Below are 27,845 nucleotides of genomic sequence, written 5' to 3'. Positions count from 1 at the left end.
GTCTCCTCATCAGACAGCAGCCTGAGTCTTCTTTTCAAAACATTTACCTGTCTTGCTCAAAATCCTTTAATGGCTTATGCTGCAGGGAAGCCTCAAGCACTGCCATATATGAATCCTGGGCAGAGGAGGTCCCCCCCAGAGAAATCAGTTTTCAGAACCCCCTCACCAGCTCCACCGAGGCTCCTCCCATCACACCAGACACCAGCTGGAGGGGAGCTGCGTGAAGACCCCCGGAGACCAGACGTAGTATTTACCTGGCTCTGGTTTCACAAAGCAGCCCCTGCTTTTGATCTGCCGGTCTTGACCAGGGCCAGGAGCTGGTGACAGCATAGGTTCAGAAACTGATGTCTCCTCGCCCCTCCTGGGAAACCAAGATGATGCAGTGGACCCTTGAGAATCAGGCAGGCTAGGTCTAGACATCACCAGCACCTCATAAACATCTCCTAAGCACTCTCATGGAAGCTGGAGTGGGCAGCAGGGAGCCAGGGTTTTCAGAAAAAAATGTCTCTGCTTAGGATGGAGCCCGGTCAGATCACATTCTTGGATCACGCAACAAAGAACCAGCGTGATGAAGCAGATGCCTCCCTAATTAAATCTCTCACCTGCCACGCTGTGCTTCTGTCCTTTCAGTAGCACTGATGATGTGCTTTTAATGCAGAAGATAATTCCTAACTTCAGATGAAAAAAAACAGAGTATAAAACTTGGGATTTCTTGGCTCATACACTGAATCTATGCTGTCCAAGGCAGTAGCCACTGGTCACAGTTGCTGTTTTGGAGCACTTGAAATATGACCTATCCAAAATGGGCATGTGCTTGATGTGTGTGTTAATACACTGGCTTTAGGAGACTTAGTGTAGGAAAAAAGTGAAATACATCATTAATTATTTTTTTTATATTGATGATGTTGAAATGATCATCTTCAGGCTGTATTGAATTAATATATTTTAATATATTATTAAAATTAATTTTACCTTTTTTATTTTAAAAATGTGGCTACTAGAAAATGTTACATTATGTATGTGCCCCTTCGACTGGACAGGGCTGGGCTAGAATGTTTTGGACCGACTCAGGGCTTCCCTGGTGGTTCAAACTGTAAAGAAGCTGCCTGAAATGCAGGAGACCCTGGTTCAGTCCTTGGATCAGGAAGATCCCCTGGAAGAGGGCATGGCAACCCACTCCAGTATTCTTGCCTGGAGAATTCCATGGACTGAGGAGCCTGGTGGGCTATAGTCCGTGGGGTCGCAGAGAGTTGGATACGACTGAGCCACTAACACATTGGTGGCACTTTGTTATAGCTGCCCTAGCAGATCAACAAAGTACCCAAAGATGTGTTTCTCTCTTCTCTTCATGATTCACTGTGAACTCTCCCCATGTTCTTCGATAACTTGGAATTCTGAGTTACTTGATGCTTATCAGAGACCCTACAGATATTTATGTCTCTAGAGGAGGTATTCTGTGCGCCTAACGCTACAAGGTCCTTCTTGCTTCTGATGCTGCCAGTAAGTCATCCACGCCGGTGGAGAGACCGAGATCCAAGGAGCTCACAGAAATTCCATCTTGCCCACGTTGGGGCAGGTTTGCCCCCTTTCTCCCTACCTTCCGCTTGTGGTTGAATCTGTTACCATGAATTGTTCTTCAAACGGTGTGACCCATAGGCTGTGTGCTGGATGTAGACTTCAGCAAGATGATCCAAGCTGTGGTCTGCAACTAACTCTCAGCTGCATCCTGTCTCAACCACGGGTTTGGGGGAAAACATCCCATGAAGGAAAAAAAAAATATCAACTTACGGAGGGGAATGGCAAAGACTCGCTTGCCAGAGTTGCTGGACCAGAGTTCACTGTTAGTCTGCCCTGATGCTGCCTAGCCTGGCCAGCAGGATCCAATGCCCTTATTAGACACCTACAGACTTAACATCCACACACAGGAGGACGAGCCTCACACACCCTTCACTTCTGCCTCTGACTACACAGTCCCATGCTAAACTGCCTCCTAACACTCTGCACCTTGCAATGAGAAGCCTGTCAGGCAGAAAGCTGAGTGGGAGGGGTACTCAGGGTTCTGGAGAAGCTGTGAGCATCTACTAAGTACAGGTTAGAGTGAGAGCTTTGCTATGGGTGATTTCTTGAAGTTTGCTTTTGCATCTCCTTTTCAAAAGCAAAAAGGTCACATACACACATCTCTGCATGGCTCCTACAGAAATCCTAAAGACAACACAGATTGGCGCAATTTCCGCAGTATGCACGTGATGTAGAAGGCACACTAGATATTGCTAATGCTCCAATAGCCCTGGGGACCTCCTTTTAGCTGTGTGAACATTAGGTATCCATTGACTGTAAGCCTGGGCTGCAGACCTGTGGGTCTAGATCCCATACTCTGAGTAAAGTTGCTCTCAGTTGAACCAGAAGGTAGAAAAGATGTTTACATATTTGAATGGGATTATCTTCAGGTAACTGGGCTTCCCTGGTGGCTCAGTGGTAAAGAGTCCACCTGCCAATGCAGAAGCCACAGGAGACGCAGGCTTGATCCCTGGGTGAGGAAGATCCCCTGGGAGAGGAAATGGGAGCCCACTCTAGTATTCTTGCCTGGAGAATCCCATGGACAGAAGAAGCTGGCAGACTACGGTCTATGGGGTCACAAAGAGTCAGACATGACTTAGCAACTGAGCAACAACAACAATCTTTAGGCAAGGTCTTTGAAATCTCCTGTTATCCAAATGCTCAAGATTTCTCATTGTGTTTTAAATCACTTGACAGTCCGTGAGGCACTTTTGGAAACCAGCAGCCGTCTTTTTAAAGCAATGATCCCTGAACACAGAAATAAAACCAGAGGAGCAAAGACCTTATGTCCTTCGGTGAAAATAAAGGACAAGGCTACAGGGCCCACATGCCCTTGCTGTGGCCTCCCAAGTGTGGCTTTCTGAGCCATGGTTGAGCAGGACATGCTCTGAGTTACACTTTCAGAGCCACCACCTCCTCCCCGCTCCATGTGGCAGCCCCTGGCCCTCCTGTCACCTGTCCCAATGCTGTCAGCTGCCTGCAGACCCCAGCCCCATGCTAGCTGTAAGCAGGTCTCAATACAAGTCAGCAGCAGAGTGGGTGGGCTGAATGGCAAAGCCTCCCCGCTCCATGCGTGCCCCCCTTGTTTTCATCGGTCCTCTCCACAGGCGCCAGCTGCCTCGTTTAAGAGCAGCCTTTATGCTGTGCTTCACCTGTATTCCTGGCTCCTTCCAGTAGCTGGCTCGGCTCTTGGGAGGCCTGTGCTGTCTGCCCAGGCGCAGAGTCCCGCAACCCCAGAGTGGAGGTGGGGTGGGCAGGTGAATGGGGAAGGCATGGCTTTCCTTCCTTCTCTCCTAGGAGTCAGAGGAGGGCCGGCCTGCACAAGGCAGAGGTCCAGGGTGACGGCCAGGACGTCTCCCTTAGGGTGCCCCTTTGCAGAGTCTGGGATCAAAGACAGAGCCTTGTTCCAGAGGACAAGCACCCAAGCAGGTGGGCAGTGGGCAAGCAGATCACCTTGCCCTGCCCGGGAGCAGGAGAGAGAGGAGGGCACAGAATCGTGGGAGCTTCTGTGGGCCCAAAACGAAGAGGCCCCACCACTGGACGACCCCAGCGGTGCTCCTAGCTGGAAGGGCCAGGCTTGACGCTGTTCAGACTTTCTCCCCAGGGCCCCCCCACCCCCCACCCAGCAGGCGCCTTTCTCACCACGCTGCTCAGACTCCTTACCAGGAGAGGTACCAGGCAGCTTTTACTAAACGATTCCTTTATTCACATTTTTATTTTTCTCTCTTCCTGATACCAGTGACTGGCTCTGCCCTGCGGCGCCGATGGCATAAGGGGCCATTTCACTGCGATGCTTTCTGAGGTTCGACTTCTCACCTCTGAGTGGCCAGAGTTCTCTTCTGGGCTAAGAAATCCCCAGAGGCCCAGCTGATGGTGGAAAAGAATGTTCACAACTCATCTATTTCTCCGATGTTCCCAAAGAGAGATGCAGCCCACGGAGGGCAAGTCCCTTTCCGCCACGCCCGCCCCCCCCCCCCAGCACTCCCCCCAACCCCAGACACCGCCCCCTCACAGAAAAGTGCTCTCCGTCTGCCCAGCCGGGGGAAGCGTGTGCAGCCCCACCCTCTGCACGGCCTCTCCCAGCCAGTGAAAACGTTGCTGTCTTGGTTAAAGGCCAACTTAATCCTCCCAACTTCGGCTGCACTTGGGTTGTTTCACAGTGGACAAGTATGCTGGGGAAGGCTGCCAGGCCGTGGTGGAGGTGGTGTGTGTGTGTGCGGCTGCGGGCCTGTGCATGCGTGCATGTGTGTGTGCGCTCCTGCACGGCTAGCGTATGTGCCCGTGTGCGTGTGCCTGCACCGGTGGCGTCGGCGCCTGTGTGCGCATGCGCCCACTTGTGGTTTGCTTGGACTAGGGTGGCGGGGACCCGGCCAGCTCCACCAGAGCTCAGCTCAGACGCGGGACCGGGGTCTTTCCGGGACTGCTTCATCTCAGGCCAAGTCCTGCTCCAGCAGAAGCCAAAGGGCCAAACCCTGGTGCAAAGCCCCGAAGTGCTACTGCCGCCCCTCAGACTGCCATGGGGACATTAAACCTTCAACAATCTGGGGCTCCGACGGCTGGTTCTTGGTTCTCTGCCTGGAAAAACAGTAGGCGAATAGTAAAACCTTAAATTCTAACATGTGTAAGTTATACATCTTATTTTCATTTTCAGCCCTTGTTCCCCTCTGTAAGACATCAGGAAAAAATTACCGTCTGACTTCTAATATCTCAGTGGAGCATTTATCTCCCAGCTATGATAAGTGATCTTCAATATTTTTTTCCTTTCAGATTAAGAAACAAATTCATTTAATTTTCTTTATTGAATGTGCTCTGGCCTCCCCCTTCCCCTGCCGTGTCCCCACCCTCCTTCCCCTCTCCTCTCGGGCTCAGGGACCATTGCTTGCATGCCCTCCGTGTTGCTGCCTTTTCAGGATGGGCGGGTCCATCTGGCACAACCCTGCTCCTCGCCTGCTCCTTTAGGCTTCAGCATGGTCTGTTCCTGCCCACAGCAGAGAGAGGGAGGGCAGCGGCCAGACCTCTGGAAAACCGTTGTAGGTTCTGCAGCCCAGAGTTGGCCGGCTGTAATCTGAACCTTATCTGAACTCCTGGGTCTGAGGGCCTGGTTTGGAGCTCTTGTGAAGACTGACTGTCTCCCAGGTTGCCAGAACTGATGCTTCCTGCTCTGGACAACCGGGAGGGTGGGTGGGAAAGCTGCAGCCTCTCCTTGGTCTCTAGTCATCTCCTTCGGCCCTGGCACTGGGGGAGTGGCTGAGCGGAAGTGGCAGGGCAGGATAGCACTGCCCTAGGCACACCAGGAGAGTCTGTGACCCCAGGCTCTGGGTAGGTGGTGTGTTTTGCCAGCCTGCTGAGGCACCAGGTGGCCACAAGGGAGATGTCAGCTCCGTCTCCAGACAGATAGATGCTCCTTGCTGAACTGAAGCCCTATGCTCCCATGTTGCAAAATAGCAGGGGCTAACCATGTACTTCTCTGGTTTTCTTAACCATAGGAAAGAGGTGTTAACCTTTGTCATGTCTGACCTGGAGAGTGATGGGGAGATTCAAACACTCTATGAGAAGCACATTGAAATGATACACATGCAATAGTAAAGAGTGATTCAGGGCTCAATGACTGTTCAGCCCCTCTGGAAGGCACTATTGAGGATTGCTGTTGTTGTTTAGTCGCTCAAATGTGTCTTGACTGTGCAACCCCGTAGACTGTAGCCTGCCAGGCTGCTCTGTCCATGGAATTTTTCAGGCAAGAATACTGGAGAGGGTTGCCATTTCCTTCTCCAGGGGATCTTCCCAACCTAGAGATCGAACTTGAGTCTCCTGTACTGGCAGGAAGATTCTTTACTGCTGAGCCACCAGGGAAGCCCACTATTACAGGATACTTGAGGTTAAAAAAAAAAAAAAGCCATGGCATTGATCCAGCCAGGGGAAGGGCACCTGCCAGGCTAACCATCCCACAGTGTGACAAGTCCTAGAGCCATGGCCGAAACAGGGTGCAGTGGGAGTGGGGAGAGGCCTGTCCGGGAGCTAGGTCCAGTGCTTGCGCCTGGGGAGGGTAGGTCGCCTGGCAACAAGGCTAAAAGTGTCAGCTGCAGGCAGAGCCGAACTCAGAGGTCCAGACTCCAGTCTGAGGGCTGTGACGCTGCCAGAAAGTCTTTAAGTACCGTAATTATAGGATTGGGCTGGGATTTGGAGAAAACTAGTGGCCGTGTGGATAGAAATAAGGCAGCGTCAGCAGCACCCCCATCGCCCTCGTCCCACCCGGTAGGGCTGGGCAGAGGCTCCACGGATGCTCTGGTGGCAGTGGCAACGGTGACACTGATGCCTTCCCCTGAGCTTTGTCTCTTCTCGCTCCAGGGAGTCTCCGGTGGACTGCAGTGTCAGCAAATGCGGCAAGCTCGTGGGCGGAGGCGAGTCCAACACCATGAGCTACAACAGCTACATGGACGAGAAGAACGGCCCCCCTCCCCCCAACATGACCACCAACGAGAGGAGGGTCATCGTCCCCGCAGGTACTTTGGGAACCCTTTCACTGGGTGCCACCCACGTCCTCAGTCTTCTGAGCTCGTCGTCCTGGGGAGGGGCATCTACATCTTCACCTGGTACCCTGTTCTCTATGGAAATGCTTACCTGGGAAAGCTGCACCTTCTTCCCTGGCCACCCTCCATGACAGTTTCCCAAATGTCACCGGAACCCTGACGCACAGATTCGGGAAGCCCCGCCCTCAACAGGTCACATCACACTTTCTACCCTCAGTGCCTGGTTCCACGGACAAGGCCTGCCGAGAGAGGAGAGGCAAGATCTTCTGAACCCCAAAGGAATCCTGGGAACACCCAGACGTGCCCACCCTTGCCTTTAAGGACAAGAGTGGCCCGGAGGTCTGTCCTGTCCATCGGGCATGCACTTCCTGGCATCCGCAGGGTCCCACCTTTCCAGAATTACAGCCATCTCTTCCAGGTCCAAAATAGAAACAACTATATTTAACAAAAGGAGTGCCTGAACATGTGTGCAGCACGCTTTGTCATTCTGTAAAAATAGGCTGTTTTTCCTAGGTATCGGTGCTGTTGGTCACAGAAAATAAAATCATTGTTCAGGCCTTCTGTGTGCTGGCTGGACACTGGCCTCGGCTGGCGAGCTCAGCTGCCTGTTGAAAAGGGAGGAGAAACTACCCCGTGTAGAGTCCGTGCCAGGTAGAAGGAGCCAGAGTGTTCAAATTTGAGGCAGTCAATGACTTACCAAAATAAGTTTACCCGAAAGGTGAACCCCTTCCATTTGGGAACGTGTAAATGCAGTTGTGAATGAAAGCCAAGGATTAGATGTCCCTTTGAGGTAATCCAGAGGAATTTGCGGGTCGGTCTAGAAGGTGTGGTTCTGTAACAGGCCACTCCGTCCTCGGCCCTCTGTATTTCCTTTCCATGGGAAGCTGTGTGTCACCATCTCCTAGGACTGCAGACACATGCTTGTGCTCCAGGCCAGACTCCAGGTGGCAGGGGCAGGAGGGGTGGGGACAGGGGAGACGGGAGGGCTGGGCTCTTAGGAACGTCTCTGTGCCCTGCAGGACTTGAAAACTGCTCATAAAGCATGTTTATTTCCTTCTTCCATAAACTTGTGGCCTCCCAGAGGAAGAGGAAGAATAGCTCCGTATACTGAGTGCCTCCTGGTGCTGGGCACCGTGCAAGCAGCTTCATCCTTGTGATGTTACTTCTGTCTCTAACATCGAGAAAGAAGCATCTGTAGCTGATCTCCCCTCCCTCGGGACACCAGCTAGGAATGTTTAGCTCAGGTGCATCTGTGAGAGCCAAGAGAACTGTGCCTTTTCCCTTCTCATAGAGAGAAGGCAGAAATGAAACTGAACTAAAACTGGCCTGGAGAGAAACTTCTGGACTCCCCACATTGGAGCCAAGCCTCTCCAAGCCTTTGCTCACTTGGAACCAAACTCTCCCCCCGCCCACCGCCCCCCGCTTCTCTCAACAGTGGCCAACATAGGGAGGAAATCTTGAGGACAGAAGAGTTAGGGGGCCAGAGGTTGTCTCTGAACCAAATGTTGACAGCATTTCATTTCCGAAGTCACTTTGGGGAGAAGATAGGGGAAAGAAGGGAGGGGAATGACCAGACTGGTTGACCCTTCAACTCTGAAGTAGTGTTGAAGTACTTTTGAAAAGATAATCAAGGTGGCAGTCTTAGGGGGCCAAGGTCACCAGAGCAGTAATAGTGAAAATAGCATAAATTCCCATCAAAAAATGTTCCAAGCACTTCGTGTCATGGATCTGCTAGCCAGGGCTTCACTTCATTACTTTACTCCTGGCGGGATCTTGCAGCATTATCCTCACACGTTTTGGCTTCCTCCTGGCCAGCCTCCTAGACATAAGAGAAAGTCTCACAAATCAAGGCCATAAAACATCGGTGGAACAACCCATTGGATTTATGGTGGGATTTGAAGACAAGCATAAACGAGGGCCCTAGTTCATCACCAGTTCCAAGTTCAGATGGGAAGAAACTAGGACTAAATCATCCAGGAAATACATTTGGAAGAGCTTAGCACGCTCCGGAGTGGAAGATTTATAATTCATTGTGCTGTAAAGGGAGAGAAATAATATTGTGATAGAGCCCAAAGCAAGGGCGGAAATAATAAAATAAATAAAACCTACAGTGTAAAATTGAATTGGAGGCCTTGGATATTCAAAGTGAGAAATTAGGAGAAGCAGAGGCGAGCTGATGAAATAATATGTGACATAATCCAGGTTCCCCCAGGACATTTTCCTTTAGAATTCTGAAATGGTGCAAAATCATGTCCATTTACCAATGGTCCATGCCTAATTGTTCCTGGAGAGTAAAAGAGTGAAACAAAGCAAGAAATTTATGTGAGATTCAGAGAGGGAGAGAGATCCAGACTTGTACAATGTAGCCCTGAGTAGCTCTGCTTTTGGAAGTGATGGCAAAGCACCTCCTGAATGAATTAAGACAGGATGGTGAGAGGGGAGGAGACTTACGGTGCAGGGACCCTCAGCTAAGTGCAGTCCTGGGAGGCTTTCAGTCGAACCCTGGCTCATACTAGGATTAAAGGTCAGGTTGAGGACTTAATGTTTCAGGACTCCACTTCCCACCTTCGAAATGAAAATAGCCATTTTTCAGGGTATTCTTGATGAGTAAAAAATAGCACACTTGAAGCAGCGGGCACCTAGGAGGTGTTCAAAGTCTGGACTGTTACAAGTTTCTGGGCATTGGGTGCTTAGCATGAACCCTGCTTCTCTCCCCACGGCCCTTCCTAATCATTCAAACCTGCTCCCATTTTTACCAAGAGCCTTAACAGACCCTTAGAATGAGAAAGTGAGGTGGTAGCACAGATATTCCTACCAAATAGCCGGCTAATAAAACAGGTTCAGTAGAAGCTAGGGGCTACTATTAAGTCTCCTCCCCTCCTCCAGGAAACCTTCCATGATTGCAAATTCACAGTCACCCCTTCTGCCGACCAGTCCTCAAACTGCCACCACAAAAATCTGTTGCTTAATTCTGTGCTTTCCTGCCTGAGTTTTCCTGGGCATGGGTCTTCCTGTGATGAGCATGTTTAACTATTTGTTGGTTTAGCTAATTATCTCTAATAATTAGGTGCCAAGGAGAGAGCTGGTTATCAAATTGTGATATGTGATAAGATATAAGGGTTCCACCTACTGTGGAACCTGCTAGAACTCATCACGGCGCTCAGAGTACACACGTTTCCCCCTACCACACACACACCTGTTTAGGAAAGAGTCTGAGGGTCCCAAGTGGAGATCTAATACCTTGAGGTTCTAGGACCTCAGCCCTTACATTGTTTATCCTCAAGAGTGAAAACATTTTCTCCGTCCAACACCATTTCCCTTCTTTGGGGATTCAAATATCCTAAAAACTCTGGGGGGATGATTTTAAAGAGCTTTTAGTACCACTGTCCCTAAAAGGAGAAAATCCGGGTTGGAGTTAAGCTGAAGACTTAACACCACTGGGTTTTCCACCTGCACAGATGGAATTGCAGTCTAAGTGTGCAGGCCCGTCTTTTCTGCAGCCATAGAAGAGATTGCTGTTGCTTCATGAACTCACTGATGTTCTTAAGATATGGATGGTGGCCCTTTCCAGAGCCGTTGGTCCCTGCTCTAGGCAACTGGGCTTATTTTCATTCTGATGCCATGATTTCTCAGGCAGAGGTTTCAGTTGCCCTCCAAAGACTTGAAAGAGAACATCCTATCTGGGTGCATAGTTACCGTCTAAGAACCTTTTCAGAGCGCTAAGTGGTTCAGGCTGCACCAGATGCGATGGCGCCAGATGCGTGTTCTGGGAGGACCATCTGGGGTGGGGGTGGGGGGACCGCTTTCCCTCTGTAGGAGGGGCACTGAGGAGGGAGGAGACGGGAGAAAGGTGGAGGTGGGGAGAGAGAGAAGAGACAGACAGAGAAGGGGAGGAGCCCTGCCTCTGGCAGCCTTGCTAACAGCCTGTCTCTCCTGCAGACCCCACGCTGTGGACACAGGAGCACGTGCGGCAGTGGCTGGAGTGGGCGATAAAGGAGTACGGCTTGATGGAGATCGACACGTCTTTCTTTCAGAATATGGACGGCAAGGAACTGTGTAAACTGAACAAGGAGGACTTCCTCCGAGCCACCTCCCTCTACAACACGGAAGTGCTATTGTCACATCTCACCTACCTCAGGGAAAGTAAGTGCCCGGTCCCTAACATTTCTGGGTAGCGAAACACCCCCAGAGGCTATAGCGCCAAGTCCCCAGGGCTGGAGAGAACTCTGCCTGGCCGCTCAGGATGCAGACTGGTTCCCATAGTGACAGCCCAGGGCAAGGAGATAGGGTCCCTGCCTCAGTTTATGCTGGGTGGGTGCTATAGTAGCGACACCTCTGGGTGTCAAGTTGCTAAGGTCACATTGGCTCCCAGGGACCCTGCGAGGGGGCTGACCCTGTCCTGCCATGTCAAAGGAAGGAAAACAAAATATGAAGAAAAACTAGGGAACTGCAGCCATGTGTGTGTGTGTTGAGGGCAAGTCTGCTGGAGGCTGGTCGCACCCTTCCCATGAGAATCCCTTTCTGGAAACTACTTTGCCTCACATTAGAAATAGATGGATGCCCTGGCTGGTTCTATCTTGAGCAATGATTTCAAGTTTCTACAAAATTCTAGGTTCACGGGTTTACTTTTTTGAATATTTACACATGAAGTTCTTCTTATTCTTGGGTTTTCTCTGGCACTGCCCGCTGTTACCTATACACTCTTCTCAGCTAAACAGGAAGAGTAGCAAATGCTACGGATGGGTTAGGATCTGTTGGAGACTCTCCTGGCAGAGTGAGAAGGAAAAGAGCTTTGGAAAGGGAGAATTTGTAAAAGAAAAGGCACAGTTGTCCAAAGGATTTATCCAGTACAAGGATTTTCTAAAACCAAGCCCCGTCAATTTGATATGAATTTCATCTGATATGAAATATACACAGAGATAGGAACAGAATTTTTGAAACCCACTAATAACCTCAGCCTTAACTCTTTACCAGAAAAGTGTAAGTCATTCAGTCATGTCCAACTCTTTGTGAGTCCATTGGACTGTATAGCCCACCAGGCTCCTCTGTCCATGGAATTCTCCAGGCAAGAATACTGGAGTGGGTAGCCATTCCCTTCTCCAGGGGATCTTCCCGACCCAGGGATTGAACCTGGGTCTTCCGCATTGCAGGCAGATTCTTTACCATCTAAGCCACCAGGAAAGCCCCAAGCAGGTGGAACATCAATAACCCCAAGTACCAAAGGATTGTTCTGTGACCAGAAAAGATGGTACTAAGATGGGGAAGCAGAAGATACAGGAGAACAGATGTGGTTCATTCTACAAGGGGTTTTCTAGCAGTCAGCCCTGCCCGAAGATCTACCGGCAGCCTCAGGATGCAGGGTTTGCTGTCTGTGGCCAAGGCTGCAGGAGTTCAGCCTTACAGTGAGGGAGGTTGGTGGTTTGAAAGCCCCTGTACAACTGAAGTCCTTGGACAGCGTTTAAAGGCCGCTTCCCCGGTCTCTTGGGCTCTGGTGGGTTAGTTCTTCGTTTGTTTTCCGTGTTTGGTGTGTCTTCAGCTCGCCAGTCCTGGGAGCTTCCATCTCCTTCTGCACCAGTGCACTCTGCGGGGTGGGCTGGGGGGCAACACACACTGGCTGTAAAAACGAAGAACTTTTAAAATGCCTTCGGAAGTTTCCACTGGTGCCTCCGGGCTCCCCGGTCACCCCTCCAATGCGTCTGGTAGGCAGTGGGATTGTGTGGGTGATGCAGTGTATGTTAACAGCAGAGGAATTACCTCATGTCTGAGTCTTGCTGCAACATGAGGTCAGCCCAAGAAACGATCGTTTCAAAAACGGGGGCAATTTTCCACCCAGTCTTTCTGAGCTTTGGAGAATGAGCATTTTCTAACAATCCATATTTCTGTAAGTGTTTATAGGGTTTTTTTTTTTAAGAAAGAATCTTTGCACAGAGTCCTGCAGCGATGCTAGCTGGGCAGGGCAGGGGTGGAAGTGGGCACACGGAAGCTGAGCGTGATGCGTGACGAGGAGAGACCACCAGTGAAACAGAAACACTCACCCATTCTGCCTTTCTGCACCTCCTGGCCTCATACAGCGGATGGTCTGGGAATCGCTGGCCCCTTTTCTTTGTTTGTGGGGGAAGAGATGGACAGAGGTGAGGACGGTGACTGTGGGGCCCTTAAAGGGCCCAGTTTTCAGATGCCCTTGATGGGGAGTGTGTAAGCACATTCTGACTAACGCGAGTGCTGTGCGTTTTAAGTCACTCCAGTCGTGTTTGACCCTTTGGGATCCTATACTGTGGCCTGCCAGGCTCCTCTATCCTTGGGTTTTCCCAGGCAAGAATACTGGAGTGGGTTGCCCTGCCCTCCTCCAGGGGATCTTCCTGACCCAGGGATCAAACCCAGGTCTCTCCTGTCTCCTACATTGGCAGGCAGATTCTTTATCACGAGTACCACCTGGGAAGGCCTGACTGATGTGGGGAGATGCCATTCATGCCATGTGATCCCAGCCCCTGCCTTCTGGTGGGTCCATGAACATACCCAGGTCCTCGCTAGGACTTCGTCTCACAGAAGAACCCAAGCCACAGATGCTGAAGCAAAACCAGCCTCTGCTCAGAAGGCCCAGGAGTTAAACATGGTGGTCGTGGATAAACCGTTCAGGAGGCTTCCTATCAGAGGAGAGCAGATAACAAAGAGCAGAGGGCCGAGCAGCCTGAGGAGAAGTGGAGGCCAGACAGTTTGGTTTGGGAGTTGTAGGTAGCGGGGCATGAAAAAGGATGGATTTCTTCTTTCCTTCTCAGAATATTTGTAGACATTAAAAAAGATAGCCCCAAAGCAACAAAAATATGAAATTTCCAGAAAAGAACTTAGGAGCAGAGCAAATTCCCAGAGCTGAGTGGAGATGAACAAACCACAGATAGGATATAATGTTGGGTGAAACAGCAAAATATAAAGGAGTCTGTGCAGAAATAGAAAACCACGTCTGCCTGCAAAAGTGAAAATTAAAATACTTGTATTAAGGTTCAAAAAAACTTGCCCCAGCATAGCCTTGTAGTCTGGAGGCCTTTTGAGGACTTTAGGCTTAAAATGATCCCCTATCATGGAAATAACTTTTGATTCTTGCCTCTTTTTCGTTGGTGTCTAGTCTCTGGGACCCCTGGTGGTGAGTGGTCCACGGAGACCCCCGCAGGAGGTCGTGTTTGTGGTGACTGTGCCCTTTCGGTACTGTGGGGGAACTCTCCAGGGCCCTGCAACTTGCCTTCAAACACTGCTTTGTTTTCCCCGTCTTGTTTCCAGCGGATGTTTTGTGCGGAGGCAAGGAGGCCAGCCCTCAGGGGAGAGGCCCGGGCAGCCGAATAGAGGCCGGGAGATGGGTGCTAATTCCTCTTGTTTTGTCATCTGTTCTTTCATGGAGGAGGGGATAAGGTTCAGACAGTTCGACTTTGGTGAGGAGGTGGAAGGAAAACAGCTGAGCTTCTCAGCACAGAGGGAGGAAGTACTGCAGGGCTAAGGAAAGTGGATGGAAGAGAGTCAGAGTCCTTGTAACTTAGCCTTGGTCAGAAGACTATAAAACAGTCGAACCTCTCAGAAGTCTCTGAGCTTTCTGAACTTTAATGGAAAAAAAGACAAGGTTGAATTAAGAAGGTCCCCAGTGACTCAGTGGCAAAAAATCCGCTTGCCAGTGCAAGAGATGTAGGTTCGATCTCTGGGTTGGGAAGACCCCCTGAAGGAGGAAATGGCAACCCACTGTAGTATTTTGCCTGGGAAATTCCATGGACAGAGGAGCCTGGTGGGCTACAGTCCATGGGGTCAGACAGGACTTAGTGACTAAGCAACAACAACATAATATTTACACTTTCACAAAAGGTGCTTGAGTATTTATTTGGTGGTCAGGGAGAGGAGCTATACTTTCAAATTTCAAAAACCAAGTTTCAGATTAAAATGTATTTTCCATGATGGAGAAGAAATATCAGTGTCCTAAGCACTGGCTAGCATGCTAGGATGTGCCTGGCCTGCCCAGAGGCTCCTATTCTCCTTACCCTGGCTTTTCAGCCAGCCCGGGCGACGTGGCTTGTACCTGATACCGCCCCTCCATAATGTCACCTGCTCTTGAAATGGGAGGAGGACAGGTCTGGAGAGATGCCCACAGTGCTTGGGATCATTCTACTGTCCCCTGAGGACACCAGGGCTCACACCGCATCTGCCCAGTTGTCATCCACTTTACGGGGACAAGATGCCCCCTTGTGGACACCGTGGACAGCTGATTATAAATTCCCATTTTAAAGCCAAAGCCACTGAGGCCTGGAGTGCTTCAGAAATTGGTTCAAAGGCACCCAGCCTGTAGAGAGCAGCTTGGTATCTAAGACCCAGGTTTCCTGAGTCCCAGGCTGCAGCCAGGCTCACGACCTCACACTCTAAGTCAGAGGCCAGGCCTTATAGAGAGTGCCTGCTTACCTGGGCCGCCTGGTCTTCCCTCTCCTGCTGTGGGGTTAGCCTCAGGCCCTGGCCACACACACAGACACACCCCTGGAGGGCTAGGCCACTTTCCCCACAGCATTTTCTGTTTTCATTTGTACCTAGAGATAAATGCTTTCTGAAAAACTTCCCTGTGGCCTCCCGGAATGAGGCCACTTAGGACAAACCTATCTGGGTGCCAGTCCTGCCCCTCTGCCTTCCGCGGGGTGCCCCACACCCTGGACCCGCCAGGCGGCCCTATCAGTATCTCTCGCAGGCATACCTCGTTTGGCAGAGGCTGTATTTACAGTCTCGGGCTGCGGGAAATGAGATTGGGTGTCATACGGCAAGATTGGGACGGACCTCAGAGGAAGTGGGAGCTGTCCCCAATGGCAATTCAGACCCAGGGCCACTGGGGGGAGTTTGGGCCTGAAGGGTCCCCAGCGGGATGGCTGGAGGCAGAAGAAGAGCCTTTTTCCATTCTACGGCAAGTCGTGTTCTGTCTGTCTATCTGCGTCTGACCTGGGAAACAGGCTAAGAAATAGCGTTTTGAAATAGTGGCAGCGCTAGAGACATGAAATATATTGGGTGACAGGGAGACCGCAGCAAAGGTATCTATCTTGATTCCCATTTTTAATTTAAACTTAATGGAAAACACATTTTGCGTTTTGTGGCGCTCCCACCGGCCTCCTCAGATGTTCGGGCAAAGGTGATGGGTCCCGGCAATTAAGTGGGTGAAGTATTACCCCTTCCAGGCCGGGTCTGACTGGTGAAGGAGAACAAAAGGCCGGGTTTCCCCAGACTCAGCCGTCAGCCAGGCTGTTTCGAGCACAGAGCCTCCTTCCTCCTCCCTCCCCACCTGCACCCTTCAGCCAGAGCCATTGATGGCAACGCAGAGAAAAGGGAGCCCAGCTTCAATAGGCTGGCGGCGGGGCTGGCGGGGTCTCTGCAAGGCGGGAGACAAAGCCTTTGGCGCTCAGACGGTCATTGTCTCGGCTGCAGGTGCCCCAGATGAAGACCAGGTCCGTTGTCGGCGGGGGGTGGGGGGCAAGGGGCTGAAGAAAGCCCAATTGTTGGACTCCCCACACCTGCGAGCTTCCCTCTGTTCATTTCCATCCTCTTTCAGATCCCAAATACTGTACCAGTGACGGATGGACTCGACAATGGGAAGTGATTTTGTCCTGGTGCTTTCACATGGGGAAGCCTGTTCCATTAGCAGCCCCTCCGCGCTTTCCAGGGCCCCCAGTACATAGATAAACGTGGATGCTCGCATGCATGAATAAAGACATCAACAGAGAAGGCAACAAACGTTTTAATTAAAGTATTGAACAGAGAGAAGTGCAAAAATCATAAATGCACAAGTCAAGGAATTATCACAGTGTGAAGCCACTCACTCATATGAGCACCCCCAGATCAGGGAGGAGGCTGGAAGCCCCCGTGTGTCCCCTTTCCATCAACCCCGCCCCCCTTCTTTCCCCAAAGCAACCACTGCCCTGATTCCAGCACCCTAAGTGAGTGCTGCCTGTCTCTTAGATGAAGCCTGGAGCGGACTGAGAGCAGGTTTTGTAGGTGGACCAGAATGGATATCCTGTTTCCTGGGCTTGCTGGCTGTGTGACCCTGGGCAGATTGCTTGACTTCTCTGAATGTTGATTCCCTCATCTGTATGAGGATTAAGTGAGAAAACAGAGAGAAAGCATCTGGCAGAGGACAACAGAGCGTAGGCTTCCCTTCTCGCCGCACAGCCTGTTTCCTCTGACCAGGTGGCGTTCACCGCACACAGAAGGGACCCGAAAGCAGGAGAGAGACAGTACCCAAGCCACGGAGTGAAAGGCTGGGCTCCAGGGGGTACCTTTCTGCCTCTAAATGAATTTCTTTAAGGAAAGAGTGTGCCTTGCCACTCTCTGTAGCCTGAGGAACTGGCTAAATAAACTGGTTAAATAAAAACAGGAGGAGAGAAGGAAAAGTTGGTCCCTTGGGAAGGAGGTCACTCTCCCCGAGTCAGCCCTCCACGGGCAGGCAGGCAGCCTCTCCTTCTAGGGGGAAAACTTGAACCAAGAACAGTCTTCAGGGTAGAATCCTTCTCCGGGGTTACCATGAAATATATATTTCACGCAGGCTTTGCCAAGGTCAAATGACCCTTTCTGTAGGCTTTCTGGGAGTTTCCTGTGGAATTCACGTGTGCCCAAAGAAGAACTTTCACCAAGGGGAGAATTTAATAAATGCGGTTTATCTAAGCTTCGTGCTCTCTGCTGCATCTGCGCTAATGACTCAGGCAGTTCAGTCCTCTGAGACCATCATTTTTCTTTATTTGCTCCAGCCATGAGGTTTCCGCCCGAGGCAGAGAATGTCGGGGACAGAGAGGCAGACATTCTTGGTCTTACTCCGGAGACTGTTTTCGCTTCCCTCGAAACGTTTGCTTCCTTTCTGTAACCTCCTCCCAGTCATAGAGGGTTACTTCTTATTGCAGCAGAACTCATTCATAACTCTAATTCCAGAGGACAAGACAAATGCCCAGCGAGCTCTTTTATAAAGAGTTTATTGTGTGTCATTGTGGTGTCTGCGGGAGCAGGGATGTAAAAATAATCGTGGTAGTGCGTAGCGTGCTTTGAACACTCATTGTGAGCCAAGGTCTGTTGTGAACAGTTGTATGTATTACTTGAGTCAGTTGTGTGTATTCAGTCTTCACAACAACCATATCAGGTAGGTGTTATTATTATCCTGTTTCATGGAAGAGGAGCCCGTGGCTTGGAGAGATGAGGCAGATTGATGGAGGTCACCAGGCTGGCAAGTGGTGAGAGGCAGGTCTGACTCTGAACTCTCATCATAAAGATCTATATTAAATGAAGTGTAAAAATCACTTTGTGCTCAACTTCTTGGAGAATGGAATAACCAAATGCATCCGGTTCTCGGATATTCCAGGCATGTGACTGCCTTCTTTCTAAAAGTATCTCCACCTAGCCACACTTTGGCACAAAACTATCTCAATCCCACCAGCATCCCTGCACTGTTTCTTTTTTTTCTTTTTTTGCCTGGAACTGTTTCAGAGCTGAAAGGCATAGTCGCCCAAGCCCAGAGTCAGTGATTCTAGCCAGTTGGATGGTTCTTCCAAAGTTCTCTTGGTCGCCCGGCCTGAAAGGGCCCACAATTTCTCTGAGGCACACAACCAAACGCCCACGGCTGGGTGAGGCAGGCGCTCCACTCCGTGTCCCTTCCGTGACTTGAGGCTAAAAATAGGAATGTCTGGCAGTCCATTCCCTGCTCTGGAGCCCTGGCACCTAAGTCTGTCCACTTGGTCCCAGGGATCAGGGAAAGGATTGTTTAGAAAGACTTTTTAGCCTCCAACACTCATGTCCAGCCTCTCGCGTCCTTTGTAAAAACAGATTCTAGCCCTCTGGATCAAACTTCAGAGCCTCAAGGCGGAGGGCAAAAATGCCTACATTTCCAAAATAAAGCTCTTGAGCTTGCTGGAAACAGAGGAACAAGCCCAGTTTTAGGAATGGGCTCAGTTGCTCAGTCATGTCCAACTCTTTGTGACCCTATGGACTGTAGTCCTCCATGCTCCTCTGTTCATGGGATTTCCCAGGGAAGGATACTAGAGAGGGTTGCCATTTCCTCCCCCAGGGGATCTTCCTGACCCAGGCATCGAACTTGCCTCTCCGGCATTGGCAGACAGGTTCTTTACCACTAGTGCTACCTGGGAAGCCTAGGTTTTAAGAAAGAGGGGAGAATTTTTTTTACATGCGAGATAAGAGAAAACTAGAAAATGCCCAGACTAGTGTTTGCTAAGAGTAGTTCTGCATGAACATTTAATTTTAAAAGATTGTATATCAGCAGCCTTCAATGACAGGAAATTCAGTGTATTACGGCTTATGTCTAGTTGTGTTCTCTTAGACATGAGTAAAGGGAGACAAAAGTTGCTCTGAGGAGCGCTGCCACTCCAACCCCGTTCCCAGCTCCCAGCACTCCCTCCACCAACGTGACCATCCAAGCACCTCGCCCACCTGTCAACCCAAAGGACATCAAAGCAGGAAGGACCTGGCCAGGCCTGTCCTCCTCCAGGGCATGGCAGTCAGTGCCAAGCAGCAGCTGGATCTGGCCAGCACTTGCCCGTGGACAAAACAGAGATGTTCCACAGAGGTAGTATTTACTATCTGGTCTTGATAAAACGTTTGCCAGTCCTTCTTGCAGTTCAAGATGAAGAAATCAAGGTGCAGACCAGTAAAGTCCCTCATTCATCGTCACACAGGGAGTCGGTCACAGGACCAGAACACTGTCTGCAGCCGTGTGTCCCTGCTGGGTTGTAGTGTGGACCCAAGACCTCCAGATCCTTAATCATGGCCACTGCGAGGGCTTGTGTGTGACCCACCCATGAGCATTCTGTCCTAGCTGCCTTGGACCCCAGGAACCCGTGACAGTCTTGCACGTTGGCCCCCCAAATGGCTGGCATTAACTTTTCCCTTCTCTCAAGGAGTCATCTGTCCCTCCATTCTCACTGTCTCCTCCCCTCCCCTGTTCATTCTCATCCATCCCATTTCCTGGTCTTGATCTCGGAAGTTAGTCTGAGACACAACCTGATGTTTTTGCTTCGCCTTTCAGGTTCACTGTTGCCCTATAACACAACCTCCCACACGGACCCGTCCTCACGGCTGAACGTCAAGGAAGGTGAGTGTGTTCTCTCAGCCGTGTAGAGTTGTAGAAGTGTCCCCTGTACCAGTCCAGGACTGTGATGGGAAGACTGGGGTGGGGAGCCTCAAGTGTGGGCCCCAAGTCTCTTGCCCACTCGGCTGTTTTAGAAGCCTAAGCTGATCCCCTTTGTGCTGCTCATTGCAAAAACATGACAGGGGTGTAAAATACCTTGTGATAATATCATAAAAATATGACCTGAGGCTGTTACTCCATGAAAGAAAGCATGTTGCTCTTGGAAGGAAATGGATGCTACTCACTTTCAAAGCCGAAAGGCAGGGGCTTTCTCTGTTGAAGAAAACAAAGTGAAGATTTCGAGGATTCTTGCAATGTCACATTTTCAGGGTTTTTTTTGGTAAGACATTTTAGCACTACCAATTCATTTTTAAAGTGCTGACTTGGGGATATGGTCTAGTTCGCTTGGTTTGGTTTGGTTTGGTTGAGAGAGAGAAAGAAAATCATCTCAGAAAATGGTTTTCGCTGGTGAGGGTTTTAGCAAACATTATAATACATTTCTTATCATCTCTATTTGGGAAACAGTGTTGTGGAGATTTCCTGCTTCAGATACTGTTAGATTCTGGGCATTTAAACAAGTGAATAATTCATAGTACCTGGTTTAAGGGAGAAGAAAATGTGAGTGAAAAAATTTCTGCCCGAGGCAAAAGAAAAATTTCGTGGAGGAAGGGCATTTTGAGTGGGGCCTTGAAGGATGAGTAGGAGTACGATGAGCACTCTCTTCTTGGCTGTCTCTCCTTTAATACTTTTTCTTTAATGCACACCTGCCACATAGAATGAATGAAGGCAGAAGCTGTCGATATTGGTTACATGGAATTAGCACAGCATAATATTGCAGAGAAACATAAGGCTCTTCTACGGGAAGAATCTTAGAGACCATTTAGTTCAAAATTGCCATGGAGGAAACAGAGACTCGGTGAGCTTGGGTGTTTTGACCAAGTTCACACCTTCCATCACATGAGACTTCCTGTTTCCTGTTAACAGTTTATAATCAGATGATGACCAGACAGCTCTGTGGAGGAAGTAGTCAACATAATGAATCTGTTTTGTGAACTTTGCTGGTTTTCTGCAACTTTCTTAACCTCCTACCCCACCCTGGGCCAGTCCTATTTATGCTACTGTTTTCTTTCAAAATCAGAGTTACTGGCTTTTGCCATAAAAAACCTGAAGTCATATTGACTCATTGTACAGTCCAAGCCGCATTTTATTAGGTGACCCACTTAACCATCGCGCTGCAGACACCCATGAAAGAAAGAATGTGCTACAATGACAAACACATGAGACTGAGGTCGGAACACCTCTGGTTCACTTTGGGGAAATCACTTCATGCCCCGAACCTCAACTTCCTGTCAAGTAAAAGGGCCAAATTAAGCCAGTAAGAGGGCTTCCCTGGTAGCTCAGTGGTAAAGAATTGCCTGCAATGCAGGAGACTGGGATTCGATCTCTGGGTTGGGAAAATCCCTTGGAGAAGGGAATGGCAACCCACTCTAGTATTCTTGCCTGGAGAATCCCATGGACAGAGGAGCCTGGCAGGCTACGGTTCATAGGGTCTCAAAACAGTTGGACATGACTGAAGCAACTGAGTACACACACACAGAAGCCAGTAAGAATCCTCCCTGACTTTGGAGTTCTTGGGTTTTAAGGAGATGACCCTGCAGCCTCAGGTGAGGCTCTGCTTCTATCCAGAGTCCCCCCTCCGCTCTGATCTGGTTTGCTTACTGAGCTTTCACTTCACCTGCAGGTAGGGATCCACTTCTTGCAAGGAAGGAAGAAGAGAGGGAGGAAGGAAAGAGTGAAAGAAGGCAGGCAGGAGACCCCTGAAGCTCATGCAGGGCTACAGGCTGAGACCCGCTGCTGACAAAAGGACTAACCAGTGAGACTGTGGGGCGGACGCAGTGAGAGGGTATCCGATATTGGACTTTAAATACAGATTTCTGTTAAGAAGCAAGTGTGTCTGGGTTGAACTGATTATTGGCTGATTATTATTGCTCTGGTTATTGACTCATGACTCCTGCAGGGGTCTTAGCTCTCAGCCTGTCCTCTACCTGCACCACGCCCCTTCCTTTCCTGGGTTCTTTTGTGTGTGTACAGTGCTGTGCCGGGCTCTCTGGGGCTTCTGCAGGAGCTGCTCCTCTTCTGAAATGAATGAACTGCAGCCTCCAGGCAAGCGAGCGCTGCCAGACCCTCAGTCAGGTGGTGCCGGGCATTTATCTCCCAGCATTGGCCCTGGTCTCCGGAGACGTCTGCGCTTTGCAGGTGCATCTTTTGTCCACCCCTAAAGCTTTCCACTTGAGATGTCTTGCTGCTCCAGCGGCTCCCCCCTCAAGAGGTGGTCCAAATCTGTCTAAACGGCCCTTGGTCCACAAAACAAAAGTACATTAGCAAGACAAAGCTAGTCACACTCCTCGCTCCCTCCCTTTCACCCTCCACCCCACCCCTCTCTCTTCTGCTTTTCTCTAAGAGCAATCTTGAGTTCTTAAAATTTTAAATGGAAAAATAAAGAGAAGGCATGGTGCAACCTTGGCTCCGCCTTCTTTGAATAAGGCACACGCACAGCCCCAAAGAAACCCAGAGCCCCTCAAGAGATCTGGAGCTGTGTGTGTGTGTGTGTGTGTGTGTGTTTCACAAAGGACAGGTGCTGGCATCAAGCACAAAAGAAAGAAGTTGAGGAGGTGAACGCGTCTGTGAATGCATCTTCACTGTGCTTATCCAGTGAGAATGCCTTTTTACTTTAAAATGGCATAATCACCCTTGCAGCTTGTCTCTTGAAAACCCTTGTACTCGCTAAGGGTTATTGGTGCCCAGGAAGTACTACTAGCTTTTAAAAATCATTTTGTAACAGTCTTTAAGCTTATTTTAAGTTTGTTTTTTTTTTGATATGGACCATTTGTAAAGTCTTTATCGAATTTGTTACAATTTTGCTTCTGTTGTTCATGTTCTGGTTTTTTAGCCCCAAGGCATGTGGGATCTTAGCTCCCCCACCAGGGATCAAACCTACATCCCCTGCATTGGAAGGCAAAGTCATAACCAGGGGACCGTCAGGGAAGTCCCTAAGCTTTTTAAAATTAAATATTCTGTGGTCACAGATTGGACCCAGCTAGAACAATTATCCTCTCTCTACCTGTTTCCAAGCCTAATGTTGTTAGAAAATAAATTAGAATGGAAGCAATTGTTGAGATGATGAGATGGTTAGATAGCATCCCTGACTCAATGGACATGGACCTGAGCAAACTCCAGGAGACAGTGAAGGACAGGGAAGCCTGGCATACTGCAGTCCATGGGGTCACAAAGAGTCGGACATGACGTAGCTCCTGAACAACTGCAACAGTTGTTACCCATTGGCAAGAGCAGCCTCTGCTGTCACCTGTACAGGATTCTGCAATGCCCCAGGCACTCTCACAACCTTTGCCTCTGCTTCTAAGTCTGGCAACGTCCTGCGAGGTAGACAGAATCAGTCTTGTTTTTCAGACAGAGAAACTGAGGTCCAGGCCTGTGAGTGGTTACTTGAAAGACACACAGCTATTTAATAGCAGAACAAGGATTCAAACCCAAGTTGTAGGATTCAGAATCCCTTGCTTCAGATCGTCCTCCTGACATACACAGCATTTCCCTTCTAGCTGGCTTTTCATGAAAGCAACACCTTGTCTAACTGTAGCGTGGGTGGAGACTTGAATTGTTTCCATTATGTTTCTCTGTCCCTGCAATTTTCTCACTATCATCTCCAACCACATCCATGCATTGTCCTCTCTTCCCAAAAGTGACTTCATACAAAGCCCCCGCTCGGCTTACTCCCTCGTCCTAACTGAGCAGAGAATGAGCTGGAGAACTTCGTAAAATAACTGATGCCCTAGGACAAATATTGTATGACTCCACTCACAGGAGGAACTTTAAGTCAACAAATTCATAGAGACTAGAGAAGTAGCAGGGTGGTTGCCAGGGACTAGAAAGAGGCAAGAATGGGGAGTTATTGTTTAATGGGCACACGGCATTTCAGTTTGGAAAGATGAAAGAGTTCTGATAGTGATGATGGTTGGACAGTGTGAATGTACTTAATGCCACTGGAATGTACACCGAAAGACGAGCAAAATGGTAAATTTTATGTAACGTATGTTTTACCGCAATGAAAACCGCAAAAACACATGAAAAGATGTTCAGCGTTGCTAATTATTAGAGCAAGGCATATCAAAACCATAGTGAGGTACCACCACACAACAATCAGAGTGGACATCATCAAAAAGTCTACGTTTGCTGGAGGGGATGTGGAGACAAGGAAACCCTCCGACACTGTTGGTGGGAACACAAATTGGTGCAGCCGCTATGGAAAACAGTATGTAGGTTCCTTAAAAACTAAATCCAGAGCTACCATATGATCCAGCAATCCCACTCCTGGGCATAAACCCAGAAAAGACAAGAACACGCATTCGAAAAGATGCACATACCCCAGTGTTCATAGCATCACTATCTACAATAGCCAAGAGAGGGAATCAACCCAAGTGCCCATCAACAGATGAATGAATAAAAAAGAAGTGTTATGTATACCATGGAATATTAGCTATTAAAAAAGAATGAAATAATGTCATTTGCAGCAACATGGATGGATCTAGAGATTATCCAACCAAGTGAAGTGAATCGGTCACAGAAAGACAAATATTATGTATCAGTTACATGTAGAATCTAAAAATAATATAATTGAATCTATTTACAAAAAAGAAACAGATTCATCGGCATAGAAAACAAACTGTGGTTACCAAAGGGGAAAGGGATAAATTAAGAGTATGAAATTAACAGATACATAACCGCTGTGTATAAAATAGCAACAGGAATTTACTGTATAATAATTCTAATTTATCCCTTCCCCTTTGGTAACCATAAGTTTGTTTTCTTTGCCTATGAATTATACATATATGTATGTATATATATATATATATCTATATGTATGTAAATAATCTGAATATGTATTATATAACTGAAAAAAAATACTGAAAAAGTCAACATAAAAAATGTTTTAAAATACTGATGCCCAGGTCCCAAACACAACTTACTGATTCAGAATCTCTAGGGGTGACAGGTGGGATTGGGAATTTTTTCAGGATCTCCAGGTTACTCTTAAACCTGCAGCCACAATTGAGCAGTGCTGTCCTACTAGGCAGACATGAACCAGAAAGAGGGAAGGGAGACCCATCTCCTAGCCACCCAGGTTTTCTTGGAAACACATTGGGTGGTTGATCTTGATCTTTCATGGCCCCAAACCAGCCTCAGAAAGGAAGGGCAGGACCTCCTGGTGTACTTATGGAAGAACAGGTTGACTTGACTACAGGAATATTTGTTCTGTTTCATCCTTGTCATTGATGAGGTTAATCTTTATTAATCTTGACCTGAGCTTTACCTGAGTCCATCACTTCAGCCCTCAGAAATCTCTTTCTTATATGTTCTCACCATGTGTATCTAAATAGTAATTGGGAAACTTCTCTGATGGTCCACTGCTTTAGACTTCATGCTTCCAATGCAGGAGGCGAGGGTTCGATCCCTGGTTGGGGAACTAGGATCTTACCTGCCACACAGCACAGCCAAAAATTTTTTTAAAAAAAAATTAGTAATTGGGATTGGAGTTGGCAACCTGATTTTATCAGGAGGGCACTGGGGTTTCTGGACGTTAAATGGCTGTTTCGAGCACATAGTGACCAAGGGCTCGCTCAGCCTCATCCTCTGATCTCTACGCCCAGGGGCGAGTGACCGTCCTGAATGCAGGTCATTGCAGCCCTGCCCTGGGCCCTTCTAGCACACCCCTGAAATGCTGCTTTGCATCCTAAACCTTATGTCCTCAGCTCCTCGTGCCGGATCCATTTAAATGCCTCTGACTCTCCAAAAGTCAGAGGATACTGAGCTCGTTGTTTATGAACTCCTGGAACTCATAAACCATAAGCCCAGCCCGTGGAGCCTGAGCCTCTACCCTCAGCCCGGGAAGCCTTTCAGGACCTGCTGTGGAATGCAAACTGCTCCTCCTCCATGTGGGTCGCTGGCGACCTGCGGAACAACCCTGGCCTGCAGTCACCTGAGCTGATGGATAAAAAGTCTGTCTGCTTGCACGCTGAGTGTGGGAGAGAGAGGGGGAGAAACCAGCTTTCCGTGTCCTTCAGAGTGAAATGCCTAACCAGTGCTGAAGATCATGCTAAGGAGAACTCTGCTGGCTCGAGGAGATTTCCAGATGGTGGGGCCTGTGTTACAGCCAGTACCATCATTCTGCAGACCCTCATTGTTTGCTGAGCATTTGCAGGTCTGTTATCTCATTTGCACCTCTCACCCTCCATCCCTGTGAGCTGGCAGAGCTGGTATTATTATCACCCTGGATCTGCAGATCATGGAAACTAGGCACGGAGAGGTTACAGGGTTCACTTGAAGTCACTGACGTCTCGGGACAGAGCAGGACTCAAACACACGTCCCTATTGTTCTTTCCTCCCTCTGGTCTGCTTCTCATCTCAGCATTTAAGCATCTGACGTCTTTTTAAAAAATTTATTTTATTGAAGTATCATTGATTTGCAGTGTTGTGTTAATTCTGCTATATAGCATAGTGACTCAGTTATACACATTTATACAATCTTTTTCATCTTTCCCATTACTATTCATCATGGGATGTTGCATATAGTTCCCCATGCAATATGCAAGGACCTTGTTGGTTATCCATTCTTTATGTAATAGTTTGCATCAAGCATCTGACATTTTAAACTGTCTTTAATTGATGCTTTTAATTTCCCTAAAGCAGGTGTTCATCTCATATTTCAGCCTTATAGCATATTGGTTTAAAACTCAGGCTCTGGGCTCAAGCTAGGTGAACTTGGTCAAGTCATTTACTTTTTTCTACCTCAGTTTTCTCATGGGTAGAATGAGGACAGGCTTTAGGCCCCTTCAGGGGTGACATCATCTGCATAAATGTCTTACCAGCTGTCTGACACAGCAGTAAGTGTTCAGTGTCTTAGCTCCATGAATTACAGTAGTAATTGGTAGTATTATCCCAAAATCGTTAGAACCGGTTTACTACATATTGACACAATGCCCAGGGTTGTGAAGGACACCATATTAGATGGCATGGTAACGCTGTAGATGAGATGGACAAGTTGTTTAAAATCTCAGCAGGGATATTCGCATGTGGAACGATTAAGGAATAATATGAAACTGCTTTGATCAAATGGAAAATTGCATGCGACCTACAAGAAGCTCCCTAAGAGTAATGAAGAGTTGGAAAATCATTCAGTGTTAAAGTGGACCATTCACTCTGAACCTTTCATGGGACAGAGGCAGTGAGAGGCTAGAGAAGGCGTGGGTGCCCCCACGACCACACAGAGGGTGAAGAGCTTCACCCGAGACCTTAGTCAGGACTTGTGCCCTCCTCCGCCCATTCACACGTCTCTTCATTTATTAAGAACCCACTATGTATGGAATGCCAGACTGAGCCTCAGAAATGTGGTACCCAGCCAGCTGCCCTCAAGGGGTTGTAGTCAGAGACAGATGGGCCGCTAAGTCAATGCTATGTGTTGTTTATGGCTGATACAACACCACATCTCACCACTTCCCCCTGCATTTTCAGCCCCTACGGGGTGTCCTTGATGATTTAATGATAGAGATTGTACTGAAAGATGGGAGAAGATCTGGAAGGACCCAGCATGGTGGCACTGGAAATGGGTTTTGAAGAAGAGGAGGTGGGCATCAAAGACACCAGTCACCGCATCTGGGTCTGTCCTGTGTGAGGGCTGCATTGGCACGGGCTGAGTTTGAGGGACAGGACCCAGTGCTCTCCCCTGGTACACCTTAATGTGCCCCGTGGGAGCACCAAGGTCCAGTTTTGTGACGTGTGCATGGTAGGGGAGGCTTGGTGGGGGACTCTTGGTGGTGTTCATGAAACCGATAGACAGGTACAGTCTCACTCTGTGAGAAGGAAGCTTAGCAAAGGACCTAGGGATTTGCTTCAAAGTAGTTGGGGTGGAGAGGGGGCATGGGTAGATGCGGGGGAGAGCTGAAGTCAGGCTGGCCATGAGTTCATGCCTGTTAAAGCTGAAGGGCCCTCTCCGGTGCAGTACATCTTGCTCTCTGCTTTCCTACATCTTTGACATTTTCCATGATTTAAAAGATGCTGCA

General features: G+C 48.9%; 1 protein-coding gene across 9 annotated transcripts in view; it reads left to right on the top strand.

Annotated features, from left to right (window-relative positions):
- The window catches only part of FLI1 (Fli-1 proto-oncogene, ETS transcription factor), a 132,831-nt gene that overhangs the window by 73,903 nt on the left and 31,083 nt on the right, over positions 1 to 27,845 (top strand). For 6 of the 9 annotated variants that reach the window (XM_086383667.1, XM_086383673.1, XM_086383669.1 and 3 more), the window contains exons 3-5: positions 6,403 to 6,557; positions 10,524 to 10,727; positions 19,612 to 19,677. In XM_086383667.1, the coding sequence (XP_086239793.1) occupies positions 6,403 to 6,557; positions 10,524 to 10,727; positions 19,612 to 19,677 (425 nt within the window). The remainder of the gene's footprint in view (positions 1 to 6,402; positions 6,558 to 10,523; positions 10,728 to 19,611; positions 19,678 to 27,845) is intronic. The other 3 variants (XR_015157558.1, XM_086383672.1, XM_086383671.1) reach the window with 1 other exon arrangement.

The sequence above is a fragment of the Bos grunniens genome, chromosome 29 (assembly GCF_055505025.1).
Source record: "Bos grunniens cultivar Pamir isolate PY7600 chromosome 29, Bosgru_T2T1.0, whole genome shotgun sequence".
Classification (NCBI taxonomy): Eukaryota; Metazoa; Chordata; class Mammalia; order Artiodactyla; family Bovidae; genus Bos; species Bos grunniens.
This window is presented reverse-complemented; position numbering and strand designations above follow the sequence as displayed.